The sequence below is a fragment of the Rana temporaria genome, chromosome 13 (genome assembly GCF_905171775.1).
Source record: "Rana temporaria chromosome 13, aRanTem1.1, whole genome shotgun sequence".
NCBI classification, from domain to species: domain Eukaryota; kingdom Metazoa; phylum Chordata; class Amphibia; order Anura; family Ranidae; genus Rana; species Rana temporaria.
This window is the reverse complement of record NC_053501.1, coordinates 61,588,168-61,615,639: the sequence shown is the minus strand read 5'-3', so window position 1 is coordinate 61,615,639 and position 27,472 is coordinate 61,588,168. Positions and strand designations below refer to the sequence as shown.

Sequence of the window (27,472 nt, the reverse complement as noted above, 5' to 3'; positions counted from 1 at the left end):
GTATTCTTTGCTGTGGCTGGAAGTACTAAACTTGTCCAATTAAGCCCGGCTTTATCAATGGCCATCTGTGCTTTTTAGTAAAAAAACAGTGCCTCGGCCATATTTGCGCATCATCTTTTAACATATAACGTTAAAAATATATTTCCCTCCTACGGTTTGATGTGTATTAAACACAAGACCTCTGTCTTAGGAAGAGAATTTATTTGCAGCCAGCAACACCATTTAATGCTCCTTGTCTATAGAGGAATAAATGATCTTTTATAAGTTATTAATATGTATGCCAGTAGCATCTCCTTAATCTGTGTCCCAGCATTCAAGGGTGGCATATGCTTAATCCCACAAAAAATAATACTTGCCCCCTAGATCTGGGATTAACAAGGCAATTGGCAGATTATAGCAGCAGGAATCAAAGTATGGAAAGGGGTTTAAACCAGTAGGGTTTAATGCTTTGCATCTGTAGTATGACACTGTAACCCCTTCACTTCTCCAATGATACATACTGAAAAGTCTTTACAGATACAGTTTGGGTTTCGGTTGTATGTACGGTATACGTAACTGAACAAGTCTTTTCCCGGTGCTCTAGTAGATCGCCAAAGACTTTATAGCTACTAATATTTATTGCAAAGCCAATCAAGTGCTTTCACATGATGTTATGCAACATGTGATATGCTAGAATACAAGCACAATAATAGGAATCCTTTAAAAAAAAAAAAAAAGAAAAGCTGAGCCCAATGGGATTAAACATTATTATTATTCAGGGTTTATAAAGCCTCACCAGTCTCTACAGCACTTGCTTAAGCTCAATGTAATTTGCTTTTCAGCAGATTCACCACCCTTATGCAAATGTCTTCAACATACATGCCATCATCATCATCATCATCCGAAATATGGGACCTCCCAAATAAAACTGAAGCAACTGATCATGTGTTTTATGTGTTGAAATCGTTTTTACTATTTTGGGTTAAGAAATTAAATCTAAAATGTTATTGGTCGCTGTGAGCTTTTTTTGTCACTTTTCCTTGCCTGCAGTATTTATATGAGGTTTTGTGAGTTATTCTTGTACTAAAGGAAAGCTAATTTAAATTGGAGGAAAGAAAAAGTCTGGCACTTAGGAAGAAAAACCGACTCTCTCTATGTAACCTGTATTAGAAAACCATCAGCTAAAATTGAATTGGTTGTTATCGGGACCTTCTCTTTCCTTTCATTTAGTTTTATAGCCTATTCATTCCAATATTTCTTTATCAGTGCAAGACAAGCTACATACATATTAATGTGTATACAGCTTTGCAGATTTGTGCTTCAGGGTCTTCTTTGCACAGAAAATGTAAAAAGGGTTTTTATCTGGTCGTTAGATTTCAGGATCTTACAGGAAGGAGTTTATCATTTGCCCTGAAAATCTCTCCTTGTGCGGTGAGTGGTGTCTGGGGGTTGGGGGTGCACGATAAATACAGTTTTCACCCACTGACAGTCACACACTAGCAATTAGCCACTCTGAACAATTAGCACATTCCATTTGCCTGCTAATTATTACAATTAGCCCTCAGTCTTTAAGTGATTGGGGCAACACATTAAGATTTCATTTTATTTGTCTTTAAACATTAAGAAACCGTATTGGCACCCATGAGCTCATAGACACAGTACAGCTAAAGGCAGCTAAAGGCAGTCGGCGTTGGTACGGAGGCAGCTGCTTGTCTCACTGAGATCACATGGGGCGTTCTTGCTGCAGGATAGAGTGAAAACATGTACTTAATGTCCTTTTCTTTAGGCAATAAATGGGGAGCTGGCAGCTCTGTGCAGGTTATAAAAAGTTACGTTTGTCGAAGCTTAGTGGGAAGAAGGTTGCCAGACCACAGAAATCACTAAGAACAACTTGAATTAGCTGCTTTACCAATTTCCCGTCTGCCATGAAATTTCCGGGCTGCTGTTAATTCAAAGTTTTACGCAAATATATAAATTCAGGATAATGAGCTCAATATATAATGAGCTAACCTTTATCTCCTATTCAGTGTGACAGTGTGTCACATTACTGTGTTATACATTACACCGATAATCCAATGTTTTCACATTCAGGTTTTCTGTTTTATCTTTTGTGAATGTATTCTGTGTCCTGAGCCCAGGTCCCTAGCAGATCAGATGTTTCTTTCTGTCTACTGGGTTCTTTTGGGATCTACTTGTCTATGGGATGCTAAAACAATAGTAAACTCTTAGGCAGGGTTCCAAGCAAATTGCTCATTGACACCTGCGGTCCCTTTGTCAGCAAAAGGTTTTGTATATTGAGCACTCTTTTATCGAGACATCTGCAAAAAAAGAATAGGGACAAAACAAGAGCTAAAAAAAATCCTAATATAGATACTTCAAAAAATAAAACCTATTGTGAAAAGACCCTTGCACACAGCACAATTATAAAGGTTAACACATGGAAACTGCATTATGCCTAAAAAAAAAGGAGTTACTCAGATAAGATAAGATAAGAATTGTTCGAACCATTCCTACGTTTTTAGAAGGCTGGTTGAACACAGGCTACTGATCTCCACCTGTGTTTTGAAAACTGACATCCATAGAGCAACCATAAAGGATGAACTACAATCAGGTAAACCCTAACGGACAGGGCCCTCTGATCCTTCCTGTATTAAATTGTAATGTGACTGTACTGTCTGCCCTCACCTTGTAATGTGCGGTGCAAACTGTTGGCGCTATATAAATCCTGTAAAATAATAATTCTAAATCCATCTATTCATTGTTTAACTCATTGTAGGCCTTCCATCTCCCAGGTACTGGTTTCTTGACTATCCCTTCCCACCTAGTAAGCATTAGCTCTCCAATACACTATGTTTTTGTGCCCAAGCGTTGCAAATGTCATCTATCGAAGCACATGTTTTACCTGGTGGGTCAGGTGCCTTTTTTTCTGGGGGAAATATACCTTCCAAAGACATGCTGGTAGGTAAATTGGATCCAGTCCAAATCGGCCCAGTATATATATGTATATCTGTGTGTATGACTGTGTGTCCCAAGCGTGTCACGATCCTACGGGGTACAATGACCACACCAGCCAAGCAGACACTGGCTGGAAAAAGCGTCAAGAGACGATTCAGTTCGCATGAGTAGTGCTATACAAGTCATTCATTCATTCATTCCTTGTGCACAAAAAAAATTTGTTTTTACATTTTTTAAATGCTATCAGCAACCTAAATTTGCCAGTGCACTCATGAGAACTTCTTGCTGTCACTGAACTATTCTCTTGTCCACAGCAAAGAGGGCAGGAGAAATGATTAAGCATACACACATCACTACTTGTAGAATAATATGCAGATAAACAAAGATGATGCCTAACTGGGAAAAAGCTATTTACACACAGGTCTTTATCCTCTTCCTATGCAGCTGCATCGCCACAAAGAGCAGTAATTAGAAATTTACTGTGGCAGAATTGTAAGGTAGGATTATTCAAAATGGCATTTATATTTGCTTCCTATTTGGCACACTCACCATTTTGGAGACCTCCATTGGGCTTTAAAGAAAATATCAGCATTATCCATGGTTTGAATTAATTCATGGCTGCTTAGGCATGGTTGCCATGGAGGTCCTCATAGTAAAATGTAACTAAGGGTGAAGAATTTCTGCCATTTTTCCACAGTAAACAAATTGGCTTTTAACTGTCATTGACACAGGACAGAAAATATATAAATGCAAAACATATGATTGCTATGAGCAACACCTCCACCTGTTGTATTTTTATGCTACAGTGTACAAAAAGTCCTGTGTCCTTCAAGGTTTTATTCTGGATAATGGGGTAACTACAGTGACATGGTATCTAGGGGCTGAATATAGCACATCTAAATAAAGGACAATAAAAGCAGTGGCCTAATAAAGTCTTCTCAGTTTTATAAATCACATTTTGGTATTTATATGAAATATGCAAAGTATATACATGAAATGCACATTATTATTTTTTTAGACAGCTGAGGGCCATAGTGACCTTACAGAGCCATGGCAGTAGCCTTCCTGAATACTTTCTTTCAGCTTTTATACCCTTACCTTACCTCTTTTGGGTTATTCTAGTAATTACTTGTCATTTCAATTATTATATGATTTTGGCATCAAAAAGGAGAGGGAGATTTGTGTGTCCGCAGGAAGATGTTGTGCCTTTTTTCTGATTTATACTATGGTCCGGGAAGCACTTATCACAGCAATTTTTTTCCCTTGCTTTATGTGAGCACGTCTCAGCAGCATTATAATGCAGTACTCTGTCCTGTCAGCTCAGTAACCATGATGAAGGACCCTGCTGTTCCTTTTAGACACTAATGAAGCCTGAAAGCTTTTAAACATGACAAAATTTTCCTCGAGTTTGTTGATTTATGGTTTTTATTTTTATTACCGGTGGTAACCACAGCTCTGCCAGCGTGGCGGGTGTGTGGATCACCACTGAGAATTGCTGTGCCACTTTATGGCAACAAAAAGCACTAAAATAAAGGGAGATAATTCTTCTTCCACTCGCTGACTATTTTCCAGCAAAATATATTGATTGTATTTGTCAGTCTAGAAATAAGAGGGCATTCATAAATGTATAATGCCTGTCTGACAAGTACTGGAAGGAGGATTTTTGAGAATTTTTATTTTTGAGAATTTTTTTCTTAGATAAGTTATAATAAACCGTCGTTTTTAATGGCTGGGTAGCAGATGCAACGGAGAGAGCAACCTCAACTAGTATATTTATCTAAAGGCAGACATTTTGTACATGCCCGCTTCCAACTCTGCAATGTATCAGTATCAGTTCCTACTTGTTGCCCTCCAGTAAGATTTCCATACTGTACAAAAATGAGTAAAACCCAGAGAACTATTTGCTGGTTTATTGAGTGCCATAATGGAAAAAAAGCTGCTATGTGGTATCTCAATCAACCTTTGAGAAATCAGTGTCACGTTAGTCCCACTTATTGGTTATAACACCTCATTGTTCTTTGCACTTTGCTAAAGACACATTGGGGGACGTTTACTAAAAGTGGAGTGTGCAAAATCTGGTACAGCTCTGCATAGAAACCAATCAGCGTCCATGTTTTATTGTCAAAGCCTAATTAAACAAACTGCACATAGAAGCTGGTTGGCTAACATGCACAGCTTCACCAGATTCTGAGTGTGCTAGTTTTAGTAAATATAGTATATATAGTATAATATAGTAAGATGCTTAAATGAAGCCATGGTATAAACCATGATTTAATAACATACACTTATAACACATAGTAAACAGTCCTGTTATCCATAAAGCATTGTCCTATTCTACCAATATGTGGGTAAAACCTTATCCAGTCATCTAATTAATCGGTACCTGCCATAGAAAAACACGAACTGCCCCAATGATCTTCCAGTGTATCCAGTCAAAATTACAGATGTGCTGAAGCTAGAATAGCCACGTGAATTACCTTAATATATAATCAAATCTAAATGAATTTTTGTTCAAATGTTTTATTGGTACAATACAGTACAATACATGGAAAGAGTTGTGCAATTATAAAAAATAGAAAGTCATAAACATACAACAGTCTGTATAAAACAATTTTGCAAAGAGTGGGGGTAAAGGGAGGTTCCCTAGAGAGGACCTTATTTCCTACAACCACGCATATATGCTAGTCTTGGGTGGGAGGGGAGTAGTATCACCACAAGGATAGTATGAGGGAGACATATAGGTTTGAGGGCAAAAAGTGGGCGATCCAAGGCCTCAAAAGTCTTTCATAGATGGGCACTTTGTCTAGTATAACTGCTTCAGTCTTGGTGTGGATCATGGCTTGGGTGATTCTATGTTTCATAGTCAGCATACATACATAAGGAGGTGGATTTCCATGCTTTAGGTATGGTTTGTTTAGCTGCTGTGGTGACAATGAGTAAACGTTTAAACTGATGGTATGTTAAAGCCTGTGGTTTGATGTTCAGGAGCGCTACCGCAGGATCTGGTGTCCGGGCCAACCAAACAAAGTTAATAGGATCCCAAACACCTCAACTCAGAAGGTAAAAACTGGGGCATTCTCATCAAATGTGTACATGGGAGCCGCGGAAGCAATCTGAATTAATTCATGTTGCTAGTAGATCCTGACATGTGTTGTTGGGTGGGGCAGAGCTTTATGTCACTTAATTCTGCAAATATTTCTCTTTGTATGTAAAAGACAGATAGGAGCTTATGGATCGAGAATACCTAGCCTGTCTGTTCACATGAGTAAAAGTGGGGGTACGCAGGCCACCACTTTTCTTTTTTGGCATCAAGCTTAATTTAAACAGTGGGGTTGTCTGAAGAATGACAGCAATGCCTGAATGCAAAATAGGATCTGAAACTACAGTCAATATGCAGATTGGGCAGATGGCCAAAGAATGGTTCTCTGCTATTAAATACAGTGCTTTAATATCCACATTATTTACAGCAATTAACATTTGCTAGCAGCATCAATCATACATCACAATTAAGGGCACTATCCTTCAATTAGCAATACTGATAACACTACAGTGTGCCTACCTGTACATAAGAGGTATTGAATTTTACAAAACCCACTAATATGTGCTTTCATTTTTATTTGAACAATTGTTAGTTCAAGTTAGTTGATGTTAGTGTTTAACCCAGATGAAATTTGGATTTTTAATAATGTAAAGTGCAGTTGGCATTCTTCTACTTAAATCTAGTTCCTTTGCGTTAGATCTCATCATGATTGCTCTTTGTGTATGCCAAATAAGTGCAATTGTCTATATGTCTTCAATATATTTGCATGCTTTTCGCTTTGAAACCTGTAACTGAAAATGTAAATATGAATATGGCAAAAGTCCACTATAATATATATATATATATATATATTTATATATATATCTCAGATCGTGTAGTGAATTTTTGACATGTACATTTATGGATACAATTCTACAGAAACAGAATGGTTGGGTAATGCAGTATACTGTTTAGTCCTGATATGAAAACAACCTTTCCAATGCTGTGACCATTATTTAAACTCCAGATAGGCTGTGAAATATTCAGAATGCCCTGGGGGGATATATAACCTCCTTTTCTGGTTATCATTTTGTTAAGAGACTATTTAATATTTCAACACAACCTTTACAAAGATAGATCAATCTATTTCATCTTTCAATATGTATATACATATTGTCATTAATTATCCGCAAAGGAAAAAAAAGATGCAGAACTGATTGATATTATTTGACAGTCACACTCTGTAAATGGGTACCATTAAACCTGGAAGTTGGGAGGGCAAGAAGAAAAAACTTAATATGGATGGACAGTAAAAAATAAATTAACCGATAAAACTTAAGACCAGAATTGGCATTATAGAGTGCAGAAATTAAACAGCCTATTCCTTTAACACTACTTTCATTTATCCATTTATATTGTAATGAGTTTTCTTACATTGTTTTATTTAAATTCAGCTTTGTAAATTCAATGCAGCGCTTCCCTTTTACTGCTTAACGTATCTAAAGCCAAAACTTTATTTTTAGTTTTGGTCATTTTAGGGTCCTATTTGGGAGAATTAACTTTACTTCTGGTGGCAGGATTTGTATTTTTACATCTTTTTGATTCTTGGTAACAAAGGTATAATGCAGATGATGCAGCGCTAATGAGTCCATATATATAAAACACCATCCTTGAGGTAATGAAGTGCTGATACAATGAGGACACACAAGTGATGAACCTCCACCAGTAATAAGCAATGGCTTAAAGGGATTTTTTGATTATTGACCCTGATGTTCATCTGCGTTATATAGGGTCAAATGTTTACATTGCGCTGATTTATTTTCTCTCCCTTTTTTGGTAACAAAGGAAACTAAGACAGAGAGAGAGAGTGGATTTTCCCAACAGGGACACAGACAGCAATACTCAACACAGGTTCTAACCTTTCCCCGCTCTATCCATAACTAGAAAAATGCTGGCTTTAGACATACTTGAAAAAAAACATTTCAGCAAGGACAAAGAACAGCAGCAATAATTGTGAGGGTGGGGGGCTTATTTACGAAAACTGTGGCCAAAGTAAAGCATTTCATCAAAGGAACCAAATGTATATTTTGCGACTGATTGCAACAGTGAAACCGACTTGTTTGCCCTCGGAAACTGCTCCACTCTAGCACCATTCTTTTTGGTCCAGTTTTCATAGCTCAGCTCAAAGAGAGATCTGTGGTATTACATTCAAATGTTTTTTTAATATGCTTCTACATGCTGCTGTAATGATATGAAAAATATATTTTCAAGGCATGTATCTTTCTATCTTTTCAGGTACCACAGAAAGGGTCTGTCTGATTCAAGGCACCGTTGAAGCTCTCAATGCCGTCCATGGGTTCATCGCAGAGAAGATACGAGAAATGCCACAGAACGTGGCCAAGACCGAGCCAGTTAGCATCCTGCAGCCACAAACAACAGTCAATCCTGATCGCATTAAACAAGTATGTGTTCTGTGCCCCTTCATTGTTATTGAGAATTTTAGCTCTAGCGCATAGATTGAGCTAAAACAGGAACCAAGTAAATATGTTTTGCTTGCAGTTCAGACTCCTATATTTATCAAGTCCTAAGTTAACTGATTTCTTAAAGAGCCAGTCCATGATATACTAATATTTCAGTTTTTGGTAGATGATGGAGAATAAAACCACATGGAAATGTGTTAATTTGTTATCCCTGGGACGTTGGCAAGATCTTTGAATGTGAGTGTCTGAGTCTTCACAACTTTAATGGCTATTATGAGTACAAAATCTCCATGCTGGAGTATCCAAGACATTTAAGAAGCTATGGAATAACCCAGCCATTCAAGTACTGCCTATAATTAATTAGATGGACTGACTCTTTAACTACAAATAGTGGGCTGATCGTATATGGGTGTTTTTTTGGTAGTACTCCTCTGGCTGAGCTGCGGTGTTCTGTTGGCATTTAACAACAAACATTGTAAACACAATGAATCATAAAAATTGATTTATAGCCCTTAGGATGGCCATACGGTCCTACCATGTGATAATTCAGGGCATTAAATGACAAAAGCTTGCTTCTGAAGCCTTCATTTTGCTGCATAATTGTATGCATGCCCTGTGCATTGACACTCTCCTAAGTCCACTTACCGGTACATTGTGAAAGAGCTAATGAACAGCAATGGCAAAGCTCAGCTAGAATTTGCAATAGTGAAGACTAAATGTCCATATACAAAAGTCCTTCTAACTCTTCAGTCTTCAAGAGACACTTGTGTGCCACTATTTTGTCACTGTTCATCTACTTTCAACTACCAGGATTAATGGAAAAACATTTGTTCTGGAAAAAAAGCATACAGTATACTATAACACATGCAGGGAACATTGACAAAACATATTCAACAGATCTGATCAGAGAAATTACGAATTTATGGTATAATTTTGTTAGAAGTTTTCTGTTGGTGTGTAAGACATCCCTTTCACAACCTAACTGAGGGCACACCACTTGTTTTGTGGCTTTGGATGTCACATCTAGAGCTTTTCACTCAGCACTGAGAATGTGCAAACGATTTATTTTGTACAATTGTTTTGCAACTCCACAAGTCAGGCCACCCCACACTGTTAAATTGCTGGCTTTCCTAGAAGATTTAGGTTTTTCAGGAATGTATAGAAACACTTAACAGTATTTGGGTGATGTTATACGGGACAACCAGTAGCAGCATAGTGGTCACTTTTCTACTTAAGATATTCATAGCTGTCAGTTAAAATGCTGAGACAGCTGGAAACAAAAAGGATCTACTGTATAAAAGGATATTCTTAAAGTGAATCCATATTTTGCTCATTCAGGGCAAAGTTACAGGTTTACTTGATAAACCACCCCAGCCCTTCCTGCTGATACTGTACTTGCCTTTCCTACATCCCCCCACCAACTCTTCACCTGCCAAAGCGAAGTGAACTACCTGGTAACTTGGGGTATGCAGGATCAATCTCTGCCCAAGTAAACATGGAGATTTGTTCACTTTACTCCTCTGGATGTGCAGGGTGGGGGTAGAGGGTGTGGTAAGGTAAGTATCAGCAGTAAGGGTGCAATTTGTTAACGAATCCCTGCTTACCATGAACAGGAAATTTAGAAAGCTCCATATTAAAGACATAGGGGCAGTTTTATAAAGGAACATGGATATCACTATCTGCACTGCACAGTGTTTACACCACACTATGCTCTGCATTTTAAGAGTCGTATTTGCTGCATAACACTGTAAAGAGCATTCTGTGATTGGAGGTGATGTTGGTCACACAACTTTGACATTTATTAATTTGAATTAGAGCTTCACTTGCTGCAAAGTTCTGAACCAAGTGAAAAGGTAGGCACGTTTGGTAAGCCCTATGCTTGGACTGGAATTACTAAAACCAACACTGTTACAAATTGTGTTTGCTTGCTAATTGACGTAGCCTTTATTGTTGATTGGAAAACTAGATTTAGCTTATCTCAGTTATTATAAAGTATTATGCATCCAGCCAGCTTACACATTGCTATGAATATATTTTCACACAAATATGAAAAAGCAAAACAACAAATCACACATCAATGTTCAATAGAAGCACTATTTATTCACCATTATTAGGAATAAATCTGACTATCATATATTACAAAAGTGTACCAGTAGTGCTAATAATTCTATACTTATGATATCTATTAAAAACAGAAGAGCTGATATAAAGTTACCTAATAATGGCAGACTGATGTCTCTTGATCATTGACAGTCTATTGTAGTGACCTAAATATTTTTCTAGTATATATGTTTTATGAAAATGCTTTGTGACTAATTATTTTGCTATATTTGTGGAGCAAGAGGTGTGTACTTGTTTAAATACATGTTGTGTTAGGTTGTCTTGTATTCAGTGTATTCCATTTACTAAAATGGTTTATAAGACTTAAATATTGATGCATGGCTTGGCTTTTTATTCCATGTTAAATGGTTTACCTGTAATTGCTTCAAAGTGCTAAACAGGCCAATGCAAAAACAAAAAAGGGAATATAGATGCTTCAAAGGCTAATTCCACTCAAAATGGAGTGGGTACTAATGGCTTGATTCACCTGCCAATCTTTATATCCTTTTGTTACCCATTACCCAGAGACAAGACTGTAACAAAGGTGTTACTCTCTGGTTTAGTTTTGTAACAGTAACTGTAACTGTGTGTTCAACTGGGAATTCTGGAGGAAAAACCTCACCACTAGTGTCTCTATGGAAATATAAGAAGGCAGCATGTCATTCAACTTGCCTCCAACCACACAAAGATGAGATTTTCTGTTACAGTTGACCCTATTATAAAACATTATACATATTACCCAATTACCTGACCATTAAATGCCCAATAAATAGACCAGGCTGCCTTTATAAAAATAAAAAAAACTCACAAAGAATCAGTAACAAAGTAAGTCTGGAGGCCTCAATCAAATCAATAATTCTTAATAAATTGAAAAGGTTAATTCTTATGAATACAAATTCCAGAGTTATTGAATTGTTAATTCTTTCACTTGTGAATTTATTGACGTGCAATTGAAGGAGTGTGTTAATTGTAAACGGTAGCCTTTCTGCAGCTGCTATTTTAATGTAAATCCAGAAACATGCAGAAGGTCCGAATGGTGTGTGCTGTTGAGATGTTTGATATTATTAACCCCTGGGGCTCCTGTGTCATTGGGCTAGAACAAGTATCACCACTGCCTCCTCAACTGATCAGTTTTGTAACAAATTACAGTTAATTAGACTAATTACATGGGCTACAGGAACCCTTAGTGGTTGTTGAATGTTGCGCATTGCGGCAATTGTTCACAACTATTGCAGGTCTCTGAGACTCATGAAGTTAGATTAACTGTGGTTAAAAACCCATGATGAATAGTGCTATCTATAATTGAATGATTAGCATGGTCCTTACTATGTTAAACCCTCCATTCTCACATAATAGTACACTGGTTATACTATTATAAAACATCCGATTCTGGTTCCTCACATATAGTAGCAGCAATCCAAGTTGTTTAGAATTGTATACGTTGCTTGTGGTGGTATTTTTTTCCTTTCTTATCTTTCCTGGTGAAATAGTTTTGTTTTTTGTCACTCTTCCAATGTCATTCATCCTCCTCTCCACCCTTGCTCTTCCTGAGAATGCCTTTTACTTTGTTTTTTATGTTTCCTCCCCCTTTGGTTGGACACTTTCAATGCCAGACAGCGTGTGCCCCAGAATGACTTTCCAGCCTGCTGGCAGTGAAGGGGTCATTTTATTACTAGAGCTGACTGAATTCTGCTTCTGACCCTGCTTTGTTCTGCAGACATTGTCATCATTACCACCAGCCACCAAGTCCTCTCCATCCGACCCCATGACCATCTCCAGAGCCAGCCAGGTACAGTACCATTCTCCATATCTCATATTTTTCACACAGAAAAGTGGAATTCCATCTACATGCCAGGGATCATCATTAACTAAATTCTTACATCCCAGACTAATAATGCTTAGTTTATGTCAAGTGATACAATACACAGAGGACTCATTAAAACTAAGATGAAAGAAAATATGTTGCCTACAGAAACCAATGGATTCCAGCTTTTTTTACTTTGCAGTGCTGGTTAGAAAGTGAAAACTCAGATAGTTGATCTGGGTATCAGTTCTAGATTATGTTTGTTCTACTGTCTAGAAAAAAAATAAAATTAAAAGTTCATAATATTGTTCAAAACCAGACTCCAGCTAAATATCTATGTGGAAATAGCTTTAAGTTATTCATCCAATAAGCTTCTGGCAATTTATGTTTCATACAACTGAAGCACTGGACAAGCCTTAGCAACTAAACTATGCATTATATTCTCATCAATGTTCTAGGCAACGTTGCTGTCTGTAGTTGGCATTCATTGACGCACAGCCTCTACTAATCACTGCTACGATTATTAAAAAATATTTATTATTATATATTATAGAACAATATGGACTTACTATGTGAAACAATGTAGTTAGGAGTGTAGATAGATAGATAGATAGATAGATAGATAGATAGATAGATAGATAGATAGATAGATAGATAGATAGATAGATAGATAGATGTGTCAAACATGATCTTTCAAAAGCAGACTAATAAGGGCAACCAACAGACAACAACAATCAAGCTCCTACTCAGGATTTTAATTTCTATATGCCAGGGCAAAAGTGAATCTGGAGTTTTTGGGGAAATAACAGCAGGTTATCATAATAGCCGCCTTTTAATACTCAAGCCCACTGCATTTAGCAAGAATAGCAATAGACATTGTTGCTGAATGGTAATATATATAGTTGGTTGATGCTTTTATTCATGAAGTCCATAATTAATTTTAGCGTTTGGTGATTCATATTACATGAGATGTACTGCATGTTCTACTTCAATAAAGCAGATTTAAAAAAATAGTGAAGAAAAGTGTAAAACAGTGTTTATATTATCCCTAGCAATAGACTATCGATCACTTTCTAACCTCACAGAAGCATGACTGTTGGAATCTCACTGGCCGGGCAACAGACCCTTTACGCTTTCAGCAATTGGCCCCAGTGTTGGAGTATAACGCACTGTACAATTCATTAAAATTTAAAACTGTTCTTGAAATATATATATAACCCTGAGTATATGCATTATAGAAATTATCATCTTTTTTAATTAGCAGGCATACATCAAATACATACATGGGGATTTGAAAGAATGAATAATGACCTGATATATTATAACATCACTAGAAAAAGATTCATTAATTCATATTATAAGAATTTTATGAATGATCATTTATACTATGGGGCCTATTTATATAGATCAGCAAAATAAGTCCTTTGTTTATCCATACTGCACCATATGTCACCACCACGTTTCCATTTTATAAAATTTGGAAACAATAATACACGAGGTAAAAAGATGTAAGAAAATAAAATGGACACATATTGATATATACAGTTTAAAAAAATAATTACTCCACGTCAAGGAAATTTCGTGGTCTTGCTCCCTTTTATTGGAAATGATAGATAGCTCCTAGTTTGGGGTGACCTAAATTATTGGTGACATTTTTAGCAAAAAAAAAAGTGAGTAGATGTTTATAAATTAGCAAATCTAATTTTAATAGTTTAAGTATTACCTTTATAAAATACATTAACGTGAGTAGAGGAAAATCCCCGGACAGCATAAAAAGTAACAATATTGGAAAAAATTTCATTTTGATCTTTACAAATAGGCCGCAAAGTTTTGGCGAACACTAAAACTGTAATTTCTCAGATAATCCATTGACTCCATTATTCTCTACATCGATTTCAGGACATTTTTACTTTACCTTGTTTTGTTAATTTATTTTATTTATTAGAGTAAAACATTTATTTTTTAATATTTCTATTGCAAAGGTACAATATGAGATTGAGATGTGGTACCATTTATAATATTAGTGTAATGTTTTAGAAAATACATATATAAACTTTGAAATAGTAATAAATTGCTAAAATCCAGAGTTAATTTGTTAGTATTGCGTAATCCATACTACTGATGCTAATCTATATTAATCAGGTACTTGACTGTTTAGTTTTAAAAAGTGATCCTATGAATGTTTGCAGGCAGATCATTGTGGTTGGCTAACGGAGTTCTAAGGCAGCCTTGAACCTCCAGGCAGCTTATATGCCTTCTAGTTTTAGCCCATATATACATATGAAATAAAAGCAAGGGAAAACATTCAGTTTGTCCTTGTCAATTGAGCTTAACGTGTATGGGCTTCCAGCTCCAAATTTGTTTTGCTTGAAACAGGCATAAGAGCGCCATACACAAGCAATAAATACACCTGATTTGGTTTCTGAGTTTACTTTGGGGTAGATAAAGAGTGTTTCAGCTTCAATTGTTAAGGTGCACCAATATTTTCTAATTTGTTGAATGTATGTATGTGGGTATCAGTCGTTCCCTTTCATGAAGATGAATGGGAATGTCATCATATTCATACATCAATACGGTCAGGCAGAACACTAGGATGGGCCCCAGTGGTATGACAATGCCATTAATGTGGAACTTCAGTGAAAATGTTTTTTCTAGTTTTGCACCAAGTAAGTAAGGCTGCAAACTTCTGTCAGACTTTTTTTGCCATTTGTGTCCACATTTAAGAGATTTCTTTCACTGTAAATGCCCTAAAGATCAGTTTCATCAAGTGCAGAAAAATCCTAAATCACAGTATATAAAGAAAAAAAGCTTGAAATGGGAATACCGGTTCTAGTGACAACTGTCAAAGGTCAGAATCCACCCCCCCCCCCACACTTTGGGGAGATTTCCACTTACTTACTGTTTTCAGGAACAGAACAGGAAAACCTCTCCACCAGGGTGGCTACAGACAGCATTATAAAAAAAAATCTGACAAAGGTTCCAACATTTCCCCCTGCTATCCAAAGCAGCAAAAAAGATTTTCACTGGAGTTCTGCTTTAAAGGTTTAGTTCACCTTTACCAAAAAACAAAATGCACGTGCAGATAAAGGGCTGCTGTAGATAAAAACAAACTGTGCAGCTTTGACCACAGCTGAATAATGTCCTTGCTATAGGTGTAGGCCATTTACATACCTCATGAAGCCAAACTGGAAAACTCCTAGGATGTTGCTAAGAGATGCCTAGCTGTTACCGTTCACCTCCATCATCACAGTAGTGAGCTTTCAAACACTGAACTCAGAGCTACTGTATCAGGGGAGAGAAACCGCATGTGAGAGAGAAAAAGCTTGCTTCTGTGATGGTGACCAGTAACAGCAAGGCATCTCTTAGGAACGCCCTTAGCAAAGTCCTAAGACTTTTCCAGTTATTCTTCATGAGGTACATAAATGGCCTCCTCCTATAGAAAGGGCATTATTTAACTTGGTGAAAGCTTCACAGTTTGTTTTTATTTACAGACATCCCTTATCTGCATAGGTTGTTTTGTTAGTAAAGGTGAACTATGCCTTTTATGGATTGGCAGCTATGTCTTGGCATATCACTCTTAGGCCAGGTTTACAAAATAGATGTGGGTTTCCCAGCATTCAATTCCATTGACATGGAGTGTGCCCGGCTTGCAATGGAGCCGGGTTCACAGGTCTGGGGCAGCAGCGTTCCACATTCCAAAAGGGTCCTGTGTGTCTTTGGGTCTAGTTCAGGTGGGAATTCAGGCAAAAATTAGGACCTCATTCACATCTGAACTGGTGGACAGGGATGCACCAGACCAATGCTGGGAACCGCAGCCGCACATATGTGAACCCAACCTTATGCCCTGTACACACGATCAGAGTTTTCACCGGAATAAACTCCAACGGGTTTTTCCGACGGAATTCCGTTCAAGCTGTCTTGCATACACACGGACACACCAAATTCCGACCGTCAAAAACGCGGTGATGTACAACACTACGACGAGCCTAGTAAAAATTAAGTTCAATGCTTCCAAGCATGCGTCGAATTGTTTCCGAGCATGCATGTTTTTTTCTCCGTCGGAGTTCCATACAGACAAACGGAACTTCCGATAGAATTTTTTTCCATCGGAAAAAAAGAGAACATGTTCTCTTTCTAACTCCGATGGGGCATACACACGGTCGGAATATCCGATGAAAAAATTCTGTCAGATTTTTACCATCAGAAATTCCGATCATATGTACGAGGTATTAGAGAGACATTTGACTCTTTGGGGCCCCACAAGTCAAACATACACAGATGTTACAGGAATCGTTCTTTCAGTTCCCCGTTTCCTTAAGCAACCAATTGTACTATGAAAAAAAATTGGCACTCCCAACTGTTTTAAGTTACAACTTAGCTGGAAATAGAAATGGACAGCTTGTCTAAGAAAACATGCTTAGAATAGTATTTTTAATCTTGTAATTTTGCTTACTTAACAGTTAGTAATAAAACAACCTGTTCAAGTGCCATATGATAAACTGGGTACTGTCCTTCCATATTTAGGGTACAGAAAATATATAAAGATAGATACATATCAGTGTGGAAGAAACATACTTTATAGCCAGCACCAAACGCGATGGGTCTCCTTCTCCATTACAAAAATTACATGCATGAAGAATGAAACTGAGACACCCACCTCATGCAGAGGGGACAACTGATAACCAGGCATAGCTAATTAGATCAATCATTTCATTACAATGTTTCATTACAGTCAATTACACTCTGCGCTCTTTGGTCCTGCCAGCGATTTTGTAATTTACGGGTGTTCTCCTGCCTATGAGTGCCTGTCAGGATCCGTTCTCACCCCTTTGCATCTCGCTTGGGTGGCATTGAACCTTTAACCCTTTCCAATAACTTAGATGTCTCTGCTTATGCAATGTTGCACAACCCAAAAGTTGCTAATTAGCACAACATTCTGACATCATTTAAACTTAGATGTAAGGCAGCCAACAAGATGAGTGGAGAATAAAGCCCTACTTCACTCCCGAATCCAAGAAATATTATTTAAAGCACATAGGGGAACAGAAAACCCAAATACACTGTGTTCTACACAAAAGATGTAACATACTATAAATAGATACAGATACATCTCATTTAACGACATACCTGTTTAACGACTGCTTGGACTTACGACCTGCTCTCCCCACCTGAATGACATGCTGGACATCATTGTATTGTATAATACAGTACAGAATTTTTATTTGTGTTCCGTACTTAGGCAAATTAAAAAAAACATTATTTAGCTGGAGTTTTGTGTTTTAGACCTTTTTTTCACAATACAGTATAGTACAGTAGTTAAAGGCGTTGTAAAGGTAAAACATTTTTTTTCCTAAATAGCTTCCTTTACCTTAGTGCAGTCCTCCTTCACTTACCTCATCCTTCGATTTTGCTTTTAAATGTCCTTATTTCTTCTGAGAAATCCTCACTTCCTGTTCTTCTGTCTGTAACTACACACAGTAATGCAAAGGCTTTCTTCTTGGTGTGGAGAAAGCCTCTTGAGAGGGGAGGGGGCGAGCAGGAGTGTCAGGACACCCACTAACACACAGCTCCTTTCTCTATCTGCAAAGTAGAGAGTTTCCTGACACTCCTGCTCGCCCCCTTAAGAGGCTTTCTCCACACCAGGGAGAAAGCCTCGCATTACTGTGTGTAGTTACAGACAGAAGAACAGGAAGTGAGGATTTCTCATAAGAAATAAGGACATTTAAAAGCAAAATGGAAGGATGAGGTAAGTGAAGGAGGACTGCACTAAGTAAAAGGAAGCTATTTAGGGAATGTTTTTTTTACCTTTATGCTTAGAATGCTTAAAATATTGGTTTCTTGTGACTCCTCATTTAACAACCAATTTGTTTAATGACCTGGTCATTAGAATGGAATCTGGTCGTTAAGTGAGGAGTACCTGTATAGAGATGTATCAAAAATAAATTTTAATACATAAATATCACAATAATGAAATCAGTCGCATTATGTATTAACAACATATACTCTAGGAATGATCTGTCCCGATAGAAAATCAAGTCAAGTTCATAAACTGATTCTTCAACAATCCTTTCAAACAATAATGTTTGTGAAAGAAAATCTTCTGAAACTATCTTCTGATCGAAAGTTATTGTACTGTGTACACTCAGCATTACAGATAACAACAGAGGATACACAGATCATTATCTTAGAGATTGAGGGATAAGGTTGTTATTTGACCCTAGAAAGAATGTTACATTTATTTACAACATGGACAACATTGTAATGACTTGCACCTATAATGGATGTCATAGTTACATAGTTACATATTTAGTCAGGTTGAAAAAAGACATAAGTCCATCCAGTTCAACCACAAAAAATAAAAAAACACAATAAAAAACACAGTACAATCCCATACACCCAACTCCATACCCACAGTTGATCCAGAGGAAGGCAAAAAAAAAAAAAAAAAAGCAGAGCATGATCCAATTTGCTACAGCAGGACAAAAAATTCCTTCCTGATCCCCCGAGAGGCAATCGGATTTTACCCGGATCAATTTTACCTACAAATCTTAGTACTCAGTTATATTATGTACATTTAGGAAAGAATCAAGGCCTTTCTTAAAGCAATCTACTGAGCTGGCCAGAACCACGTCTGGAGGGAGTCTGTTCCACATTTTTACAGCTCTTACTGTAAAGAAACCTTTCCGTATTTGGAGATGAAATCTCTTTTCCTCTAGACGTAAAGAGTGCCCCCTTGTCCTCAGTGTTGACCATAAAGTGAATAACTCAACACCAAGTTCACTATATGGACCCCTTATATATTTGTACATGTTGATCATAGCCCCCATGTCACGTTCATGGCTTGTTACAAATATTTGTGGCTTTATTTGCCAACTATGGGTCATGTGTGGTTAGAATTATAGCAAGCCTTATAATGTATCTACCAGTAAAAGTATACAACTCTTTATTCTTTCAAAGAATGGGAGAGTTTTGGACAGAAAAAAAACATTTAAGGTTGAGATTTATTTATAGGAATATCCCTGTATTAGACAACATGGGGTGAATTTACTAAAACCAGAGCGTGCAAAATCTGGTGCAGCTGTGCATGGTAGCCAATCAGCTTCTAACTTCATGTTGTTCAATTAGCTTTGACAATAAAACCTGGAAACTGATTGGTTTCTATGCACAGCTACACCAGATTTTGCACTCTCCAGCTGAAATCTCTCCTGATGTGTACTACCAAACAAAGGGTCTTAATTATACTTAAAGTATAACTAAAGGAAAAACGTGTTTTCGTTTTGGATAGGGTGGAGAGAGATCAGAACACAGAAGTTTTTGCTCTCTAGACTCTCCGTTAAGAAGATTCCCCCTCTCTCTTCGTCCTGTTTTCCATTATCATTGAAAGGGAAAGTAAAAAAAAAATCCCACATTTTGGGTTGTCCTCAGAAAATTAATAGAGGGGATATCTTCCAATGGAAACAGTAGTTCTGGTGACCTGGGAGTCCCCAACGAGTTTGGCAATGGGACAGGAAGTGAAGGGAAATCCCGGCAATGGGACACGGATGGTGAAAACATGTCTGACAGAGGTTATGATCCTCCTTTACTCTATCCAAAATGAAAAAAAGAAAAGGTTTTGCCTATAGTTCTATTTTAAGGTGGTTGTAAACCTTCATTGTTTTTATTTTATATATAAATATCGAACATGCCTATATTTACCTGCTCTGTTTAATAGTTTTGCACAGAGCAACCCCAATCCTCCTCTTCTGGGGTCCTCTGCTGGCGCTCCACGCCCCTCCTCTTCATCAGTTGCCCCCACGAAAAGAGGCTTTCCGTGGGGCCACCCGCGCAGGCTCGCTCCCAAGTCCCACTGATGCGTCTTTTGACACAGACAACAGTCCTCAGGCCCACCCCCCCATTCCCGTGGCACAGGATTTGATTGACAGCAGTGAGAGCCAATAGTTCCTGCTGCAATCAACCTGTCCAATGAAGAGAGAGACAGTGGCAGGATCCACTGCGCTAATGCACAACGCTGGATCAGATCAGGCTCAGGTAAGAAAAAGGGGAGGGTTCTGAGAGGGAGCTGCAGCACGCAAGGTTTTTCACCTTAATGCATTCTATGCATTAAAGTGGAAAAAAACTAAAAGCTTTAGGACCACTTTAAGGAAAGGTAAAGTGGAAGTGTTGCCCATGGAAAATGTCAATGTAGTTGGTTGTTATTGTAGATATATGTACATTTTCTTGTCTTCAGTGTTCATACATCCTCCCAAAGATTATCAGATGGCACTGGAACAATAGCCTTAGCAGAGTTATATTTTATTATATTATATAAAGTTATATTTTATTTGCCATTTGAAAATTTATAAACAGTTTTTTGTGGAAATTTTAGTGCCGTGCCATAACATGAGCTTGGTCAATCAGTTCTCTTCCATTATTGTAAAATGCTAAACCTATTTGTGCTGGGCATGCTAAAACTTAAAGTCTTACTAGGGACTAATACACAATCTCAATTGAATTGATAGATAACCATTAGCACCACATTCCTTGTAACCTGAAAAGCAGAACACCTAGTTATATAAATGGGACTTTAAGGGTACCAAAAATAGCTACCAACTATGATATGTATAAATCAATATGTTATTATTATGTGTATATTAAAGTGGTGTTAAACCCAAAAATAAACGTTTACTATATTTCACCTGATGATAAGTCCAGTAACACACATAGTGGTAAATTTAATAAAACAGGAGAGTGCTAAATCTGGTGCAGTTCTGCATAGAAACCAATCAGCTTCCAGTTTTTTGTCAAAGCTTAAACTGGAGAGTGCATACTCTGGTGGTAGTCAATCAGCTTCTAATTTCAATTCTATGCTTTAGACAATATAAACACTACCGGTAACAGTAGAGGAGGTGATAGTGATAAAGCCCTCCTACAATCTGAAACAAGATGTTTAAAACTATTAAAATCAATTAAACTTCCAGGCCTAAGTGAGACATAAGGTTATAAGTCATTCTTGTAACTTGATTTATGTATGTGATTTAAACAGTGCTGTGACATGCATCCCAACTGTGGCCCATGCCCCTAAGCTTCTTGCTTTTTAACAACAGTTTTCATTTTTATCTTACTTTAAAGGGCTGGTTCATATGAATTCTTACGCATTACAATGTGATGCAATTTTGCAGCCTATTCATATGAATGGGTTGAAATTGCACCAGAATGCTGGGAATGCATGCACCATTTAAAAAAAAATGTGCAGAATCAAATTGCATGGTACTACCGTGTGATTTGGTGCCTGCACATGCACTGCATTTGCAATCTGCATTTGGGGTGCTGTCAACATTACATTGGCACCTGCAGCAGCTAGTAAAGGATTTGGGGTTGATTTACTAATGGCAAATAGACTGTGCACTTTTGCAAGTGCAATTGTTCCAAAGCTTAGTAAGTGAGGTAAAAGTTCACTTCACAAAGAATACCCAATCACATGCAAGGAAAATAAAAAAAGGGATTTTTACTTGCACATGATTGGATGATGGAAGTCAGCAGAGCTCTCCTTTATTTACTTACCCCTGGAGCAACTGCATTCGCAAAAGTGCACAGTCTACTTGCCTTTAGTAAATCAACCCCAGTGTGTTTTGAATTCTGTGCCAGAAACACAGAGCATCCTGGTGTGAACTGGCCCTTTATATTTATGTAACAGTAAATTAATATTATTATTTTTACCTAATAGCTATTTTTGGCAACCATAGAGTCCCATTTATTAGCATAGGTGTTCTTATTAGAGTTTAAAATAAAAAGCTCTTCACTACCTTTAAATTGTTGTTCTCAAAATTATTGACTCTTTAATGGTGATTCTTAAGGTTTTTGACTAAAAATAGATACCCATTATAAATTTGCCATGTAACAATATTACTATATTTCGCTTAGTTACTGTCCTTCATCATACACCTCATTGAGATTTATGCTTCTTTATTTTTCATGTGATTTCCATCTGTCTTTCTCTTTTTCTTTTTTATGGGCTCCTCTTCATGCTTTTTTGACCTTAGGTGAAGATCATCGTTCCAAACAGCACTGCAGGTCTGATCATCGGGAAGGGAGGTGCCACTGTGAAGGCGGTAATGGAACAGTCTGGTGCATGGGTGCAGCTTTCCCAGAAACCAGACGGCATTAATCTGCAGGAACGAGTGGTGACTGTAAGTGGCGAGCCAGAGCAAAACCGCAAGGCAGTAGAGCTGATAGTGCAGAAGATCCAAGAGGACCCACAGAGTGGTAGCTGTCTGAACATCAGCTATGCCAATGTTACAGGACCTGTAGCTAACTCCAATCCCACAGGATCCCCTTATGCCAACACTGCTGAAGTTCTACCTACGGCTGCTGCTGCTGCAGGGCTCCTAGGACATGCTAACCTTGCTGGGGTAGCAGCATTCCCCACTGTTCTCTCTGGCTTTACAGGCAATGATCTAGTTGCTATTACATCAGCACTCAACACTTTGGCCAGTTATGGTTACAACCTCAATACATTAGGGTTGGGATTGAGTCAAGCAGCAGCCACAGGAGCATTAGCAGCTGCTGCTGCAAGTGCCAACCCAGCCGCAGCTGCAGCAGCCAATTTGCTAGCTACGTATGCCAGTGAAGCAACTGGGGGTGGTGGCACTGCAGGAGGAGCGGCTGGGACGTTTGCACTAGGCAGCTTGGCTGCTGCCACCGCAGCTACCAATGGATATTTCGGGGCAGCATCCCCTCTAGCTGCTAGCGCCATTTTGGGGACTGAGAAGTCAACGGACGGCTCCAAGGACGTAGTAGAAATTGCCGTGCCAGAAAATTTGGTAGGTGCCATACTTGGCAAAGGTGGCAAGACATTGGTCGAATATCAGGAGTTGACTGGAGCCAGGATACAGATCTCTAAAAAGGGGGAGTTTGTCCCCGGCACCAGAAACCGGAAGGTAACCATAACAGGCACACCAGCCGCCACACAAGCTGCCCAGTATCTAATAACGCAACGAGTCACTTATGAGCAAGGTGTCCGGGCGGCCAACCCACAGAAAGTGGGTTAAATGACCTCCCCTTCCTTCCCTTTCCTGGATGTTAACTTAATTGTCCCCCTACCCAATCCCTTTTCTTCTTTTCATGGATGTACTGTATTTTGCAGGAGCGATTTATATTTTATTTTTTATTTGGATATTCTTTTTTCGTTTTGTTTTTTGTTATTGGCAGGGGAAGTGTGTGCGTCGGGTTATTAATATATAATTATGCAAATGAACGCAACAGTGTTGACAAAGCGCATCTGTAAATAATACATGTTCTACGGATGTTTTAGAGAGGGAATTTTTTTAGTGTTTTTTATTTTTTTAAGTTTTTTAATTTTTATTTGAAGGATTTTGACAGGTTATCTCTCTCTTGTTGAGGTTTTATTGTTTACGCGTCAGAAAGTAAAAAAAAAAAAAAAAAAAAAAAAAAATTTTTGAAGCCTGCCATTTTACCAGCATTGTTGTAGTCGAAAATGAACTGAATGTAAACATGAAGTGACACATTAATTTTAATCTCTGTGAGGGCTGACGTGTCCAGTAATGCATTGCAGAGCCACGTGTTGCTGGTCCCTTCAGAATCACAAGGTAATCAGTATTAGTCCTTAGCGACGCTGTAACTGAACTACTGTTTTGCTGGAAAACAGCAGGAGGGTTGGGTGGGTGAGGTACCTATAAAACAAAAAGGGAGTAAAGAAATCAAAAGCACTGTCCAACTTCACTCATGCGTCCTGCCCTGGGGTGGCAGTGTGTGAGGGAACACATGTTTTGGAATAAAAAAAAAAAAGAAAAATAGTTTTAAATTAAAACATTAAAAGAGAGATATATATATATATATATTATCTAAAAGCAATATAGTTGCAAAAAAGCACTGTAAAATATATATTAAAATGGTTAAAACTGTGGAAAAAAATAACCTTTTTTGATAAGTTTACAGATCAGTGTCTTCATAACAACCTGTATGGCGGTGAATATTCCGGCTGGCCAGGCTCCATTTCTCTCATTTATGGCTCATAAATCTCATCAGATTTAACTACTCTGATGGGTGACGTTCAGTTTTGACAAGAGCTGTGTCTGTTTTCTTCCTTCATTGGGTTTTCCCTCCTGCCCCCTCATGCTGAAATCCTTTTAAATCCCCAGTCTCTCACCCCATCTTGTTTTAATTGCTTAATAAATCAGCCTAGCTTTCTTTCCTCCCCTAGATGACCTTGTTTCCAATCCTGCTCTGGAGAAACAACGCTGTCACCCTTTTAGTAACATTTCATCATGGCAGTCCTAGTTAACCAATTAATTGCTATGATTGCAGGGCTGAGGTGGTACAATTGTAACTCAGAAGGCATTCCTCTTTTTTACGCACAACCTCTAGCTACAATGTTTGTTCTTCTCCAAGGTAGGATATGATCAAGATACTTAACTATTGCTTTCAATTCAGGTTAAAGGTTTACATTTGGGGTTCGTAGGACTGGGGTTTTAAGCAGACCCCCTAGCTCCTGGCCAGCCATGCACCAGTTGATCCATTAACATCCTCTCCCCTTTTAGATATAATGCTGTGCTGTGAGCGTATTGGAGTTTTTTCTAAGCCAAATCACGCACACACACAACAGATTAAAGTGCCAACTGTTAGTTGATGAGGTTTCATTATCTGCAACGACTTAGCGAGGGCGTTGCCTTTTAAAAACGCTTCTGATTGTGTATAATTTTAACACTAGCGATCTCTTAGTGTTGTCAATGTAGATTTTACTGTGAACAGTATCTGTGATTTTTAGCTGTTTTTGATCCCTCCGGGGCAAGGCTCAACCAGCCATCGCAGGCTCCGATAGTCGTTTACCTGCATGTTCTTTTTCCGTGGGGCATCTTTATGTCGGCTTCAGTCAGTACTTCCCTGCATGCTCGTTTAGCTGAGATAGTGTTCATTTCCGGCGTGTGTCTACCTGTCACAGTACAGGTTCCTCCAAGGGCCATTTTTATTGGTTTTATTTTCTAGAATAAGCCTTTTTTGTTCTCCAACTTGTCACCTCCTCCATGTTTCTGAGTGCCAACTAGCCAGATCATTATGTTAACCTCTGCATTTGGGCCACCTCAAGCCACTGAAAATGTGGCCGTTCATAAACCCAGCATCTTCTCATGCTATGCATGCAGTCGTAAAACAATAAAAAAAAATCAAAATCAATGGACAAAGAGAGTAATTAAAATAGTAAATAATAATAATAAAAAAAAAGAAAAAAAAAACTAAAATGCTGGCTACCTCTGGATCATCAGGCTGAGAAATTCCCAAACAACAGTTTTCCTTCCATCTCAACTTCAATTCATTGATAACGTCCATCATAACCAACTCAGTGACATTTTCCGCTGCTCCTCCTGTGCAACCGATAACTGAACAATGATTGTGATGTCCTCTCGTCTGGCTTCTCGTCCAGCATCTCTCTTTCTGAACTGTGATCTTTTGTTTTCTTTTTTTTAACCCTTATGATTTTTTTTTTTATTTAGTTCATTGAACTTTAAAAAAATGACCTTCATCACTATTTGGTTTTATTGAGTCAACAGTGTCCCATATTCAGTGGATACTGGAATATTGATTTAAGACCTCCAGTCCTTACTGTCAGTTCCCTTACCCTTAACTTTCCTGCCTTACTCCTGTACAGTTTCTGTTCACTGTTATGAGCCCCCAAACTTCCCAGAAGCCTGTGAGGAATACTGGGCTACTCAGAAGTTGCGTCACAGGCCTCTCAAGTTTGGGGGACACCAGCCATTCCAATCTGATGATCAAGTCAATTTCTTCTTACTTTCCTTCCATTTTCACTTTCTCTTTGATTACAGAAAGAAAAAAAAACATTTTCAAGAAGAGAAAACTGATATATATTAAAAAAAGGAATGATATTGCTTGTTTTTAAAAATGGAAAGAGCAAAGCTGTCGTACAAACTGTGTTTTAATTGGTAATGGTTATTTATCGTTAATAGTCTCTGTAGCTCTGTAAGTTTTTATGACAATACAGTGTAACTAGTGGTTAGCCGATGATGCGAATATATTTACTCATATCATTATAAATGTGCTTTGTTCATCATGTACCATCACTGTCTCCCGTCTCATTATTTTCCTTGCATGTCACTAGTTTCAATTCATTTATAATACATTAACAGTGAATAATACCTCTCAGATTTTTTCCCCACTGTCCTGGTGTTAGCAGGTGCACCAACACAGAGCTGCAGGTCATCAGCTTTTCATGCTCAGATATTCTCCTTAAAATGAACATGCTGCACCGGATGCTACCGTGATTACAACCGTCAGCCTCTCATGACGTGTTGTATGTGGCACTAACAATGCTCTGCTTCTGGTGTTAACTGTGTGGTCAGACGACAGCGGCAGGGTGCATTCCACAAGGGTCATTCCTTGTCTTTAGATTGTAATCTTCTATTCTCTACAGAGAAAAGTCTGGGAAGATAGTCCCAAGTTCACAGCACCCATGCACATTGCAGCATATTCATTTTGCAATAAAGGCAGCAGCAGAGCTATTTTATCATGGAATAGAAAGAGCTGCTTCACACTTTAAAATACCAAGAGCTGTGAGAGGCAGAGAAGTGGCTTCTGAGGGATCTGTGTATATGAACTCTTGGGGGAAAATGTTACAAACCCTTTGTCATATCTTTCTATCCCAACAGTATCTCGGAATCATACATTCCATTCACAGTGTGAGAAACCTGCACCCTCTGGTTCAGACTATGTGTAGTGTGGGAGCTGGGCTTACTCTCAGCCCATTACATGGATGTTCCTATAGCCATCTCTGTTGACATGTTGCAGCCATTTTTGACAATAAGGCACCTTTATAGCTGTAATAATATTGTGACCTACTTGTTTGGCTATACACTCAACTTCCTTACAAAACAATGATGGCAATGATGATAAGTAGCACCAACCCATATCAACCAGCTAGAAATCTGCATTCATCTGTTTAATATGGTCACAGAAATAACAGTTGGCTTTGGATTGGTTGCTCAGGAAGACTGCAGGTGTCTGTTCCTAGCATATTGCCTTTTTTAATACAGCCAATTGCTATTAACAGTTTTTTTTGTTCTCATATAGAAGATGTAACTTGTTTTGCTTTCAGTGAAGCTATTTCAGCCAACGGCTCAGTGATTCACT

The 27,472-nt window shown here is 38.1% G+C and overlaps 1 protein-coding gene across 6 annotated transcripts in view; it reads left to right on the top strand.

The window, feature by feature from the left end:
- Positions 1-26,403, top strand: part of NOVA1 (NOVA alternative splicing regulator 1) — a 131,207-nt gene extending 104,804 nt beyond the window's left edge. For 5 of the 6 annotated variants that reach the window (XM_040333322.1, XM_040333317.1, XM_040333320.1 and 2 more), the window contains exons 3-5: positions 8,249-8,415; positions 12,251-12,322; positions 22,357-26,403. In XM_040333322.1, the coding sequence (XP_040189256.1) occupies positions 8,249-8,415; positions 12,251-12,322; positions 22,357-23,364 (1,247 nt within the window). In that variant the 3' untranslated portion in view covers positions 23,365-26,403. The remainder of the gene's footprint in view (positions 1-8,248; positions 8,416-12,250; positions 12,323-22,356) is intronic. The other variant, XM_040333319.1, reaches the window with a different exon arrangement.
- The last annotated feature ends 1,069 nt before the right edge of the window (positions 26,404-27,472 follow it).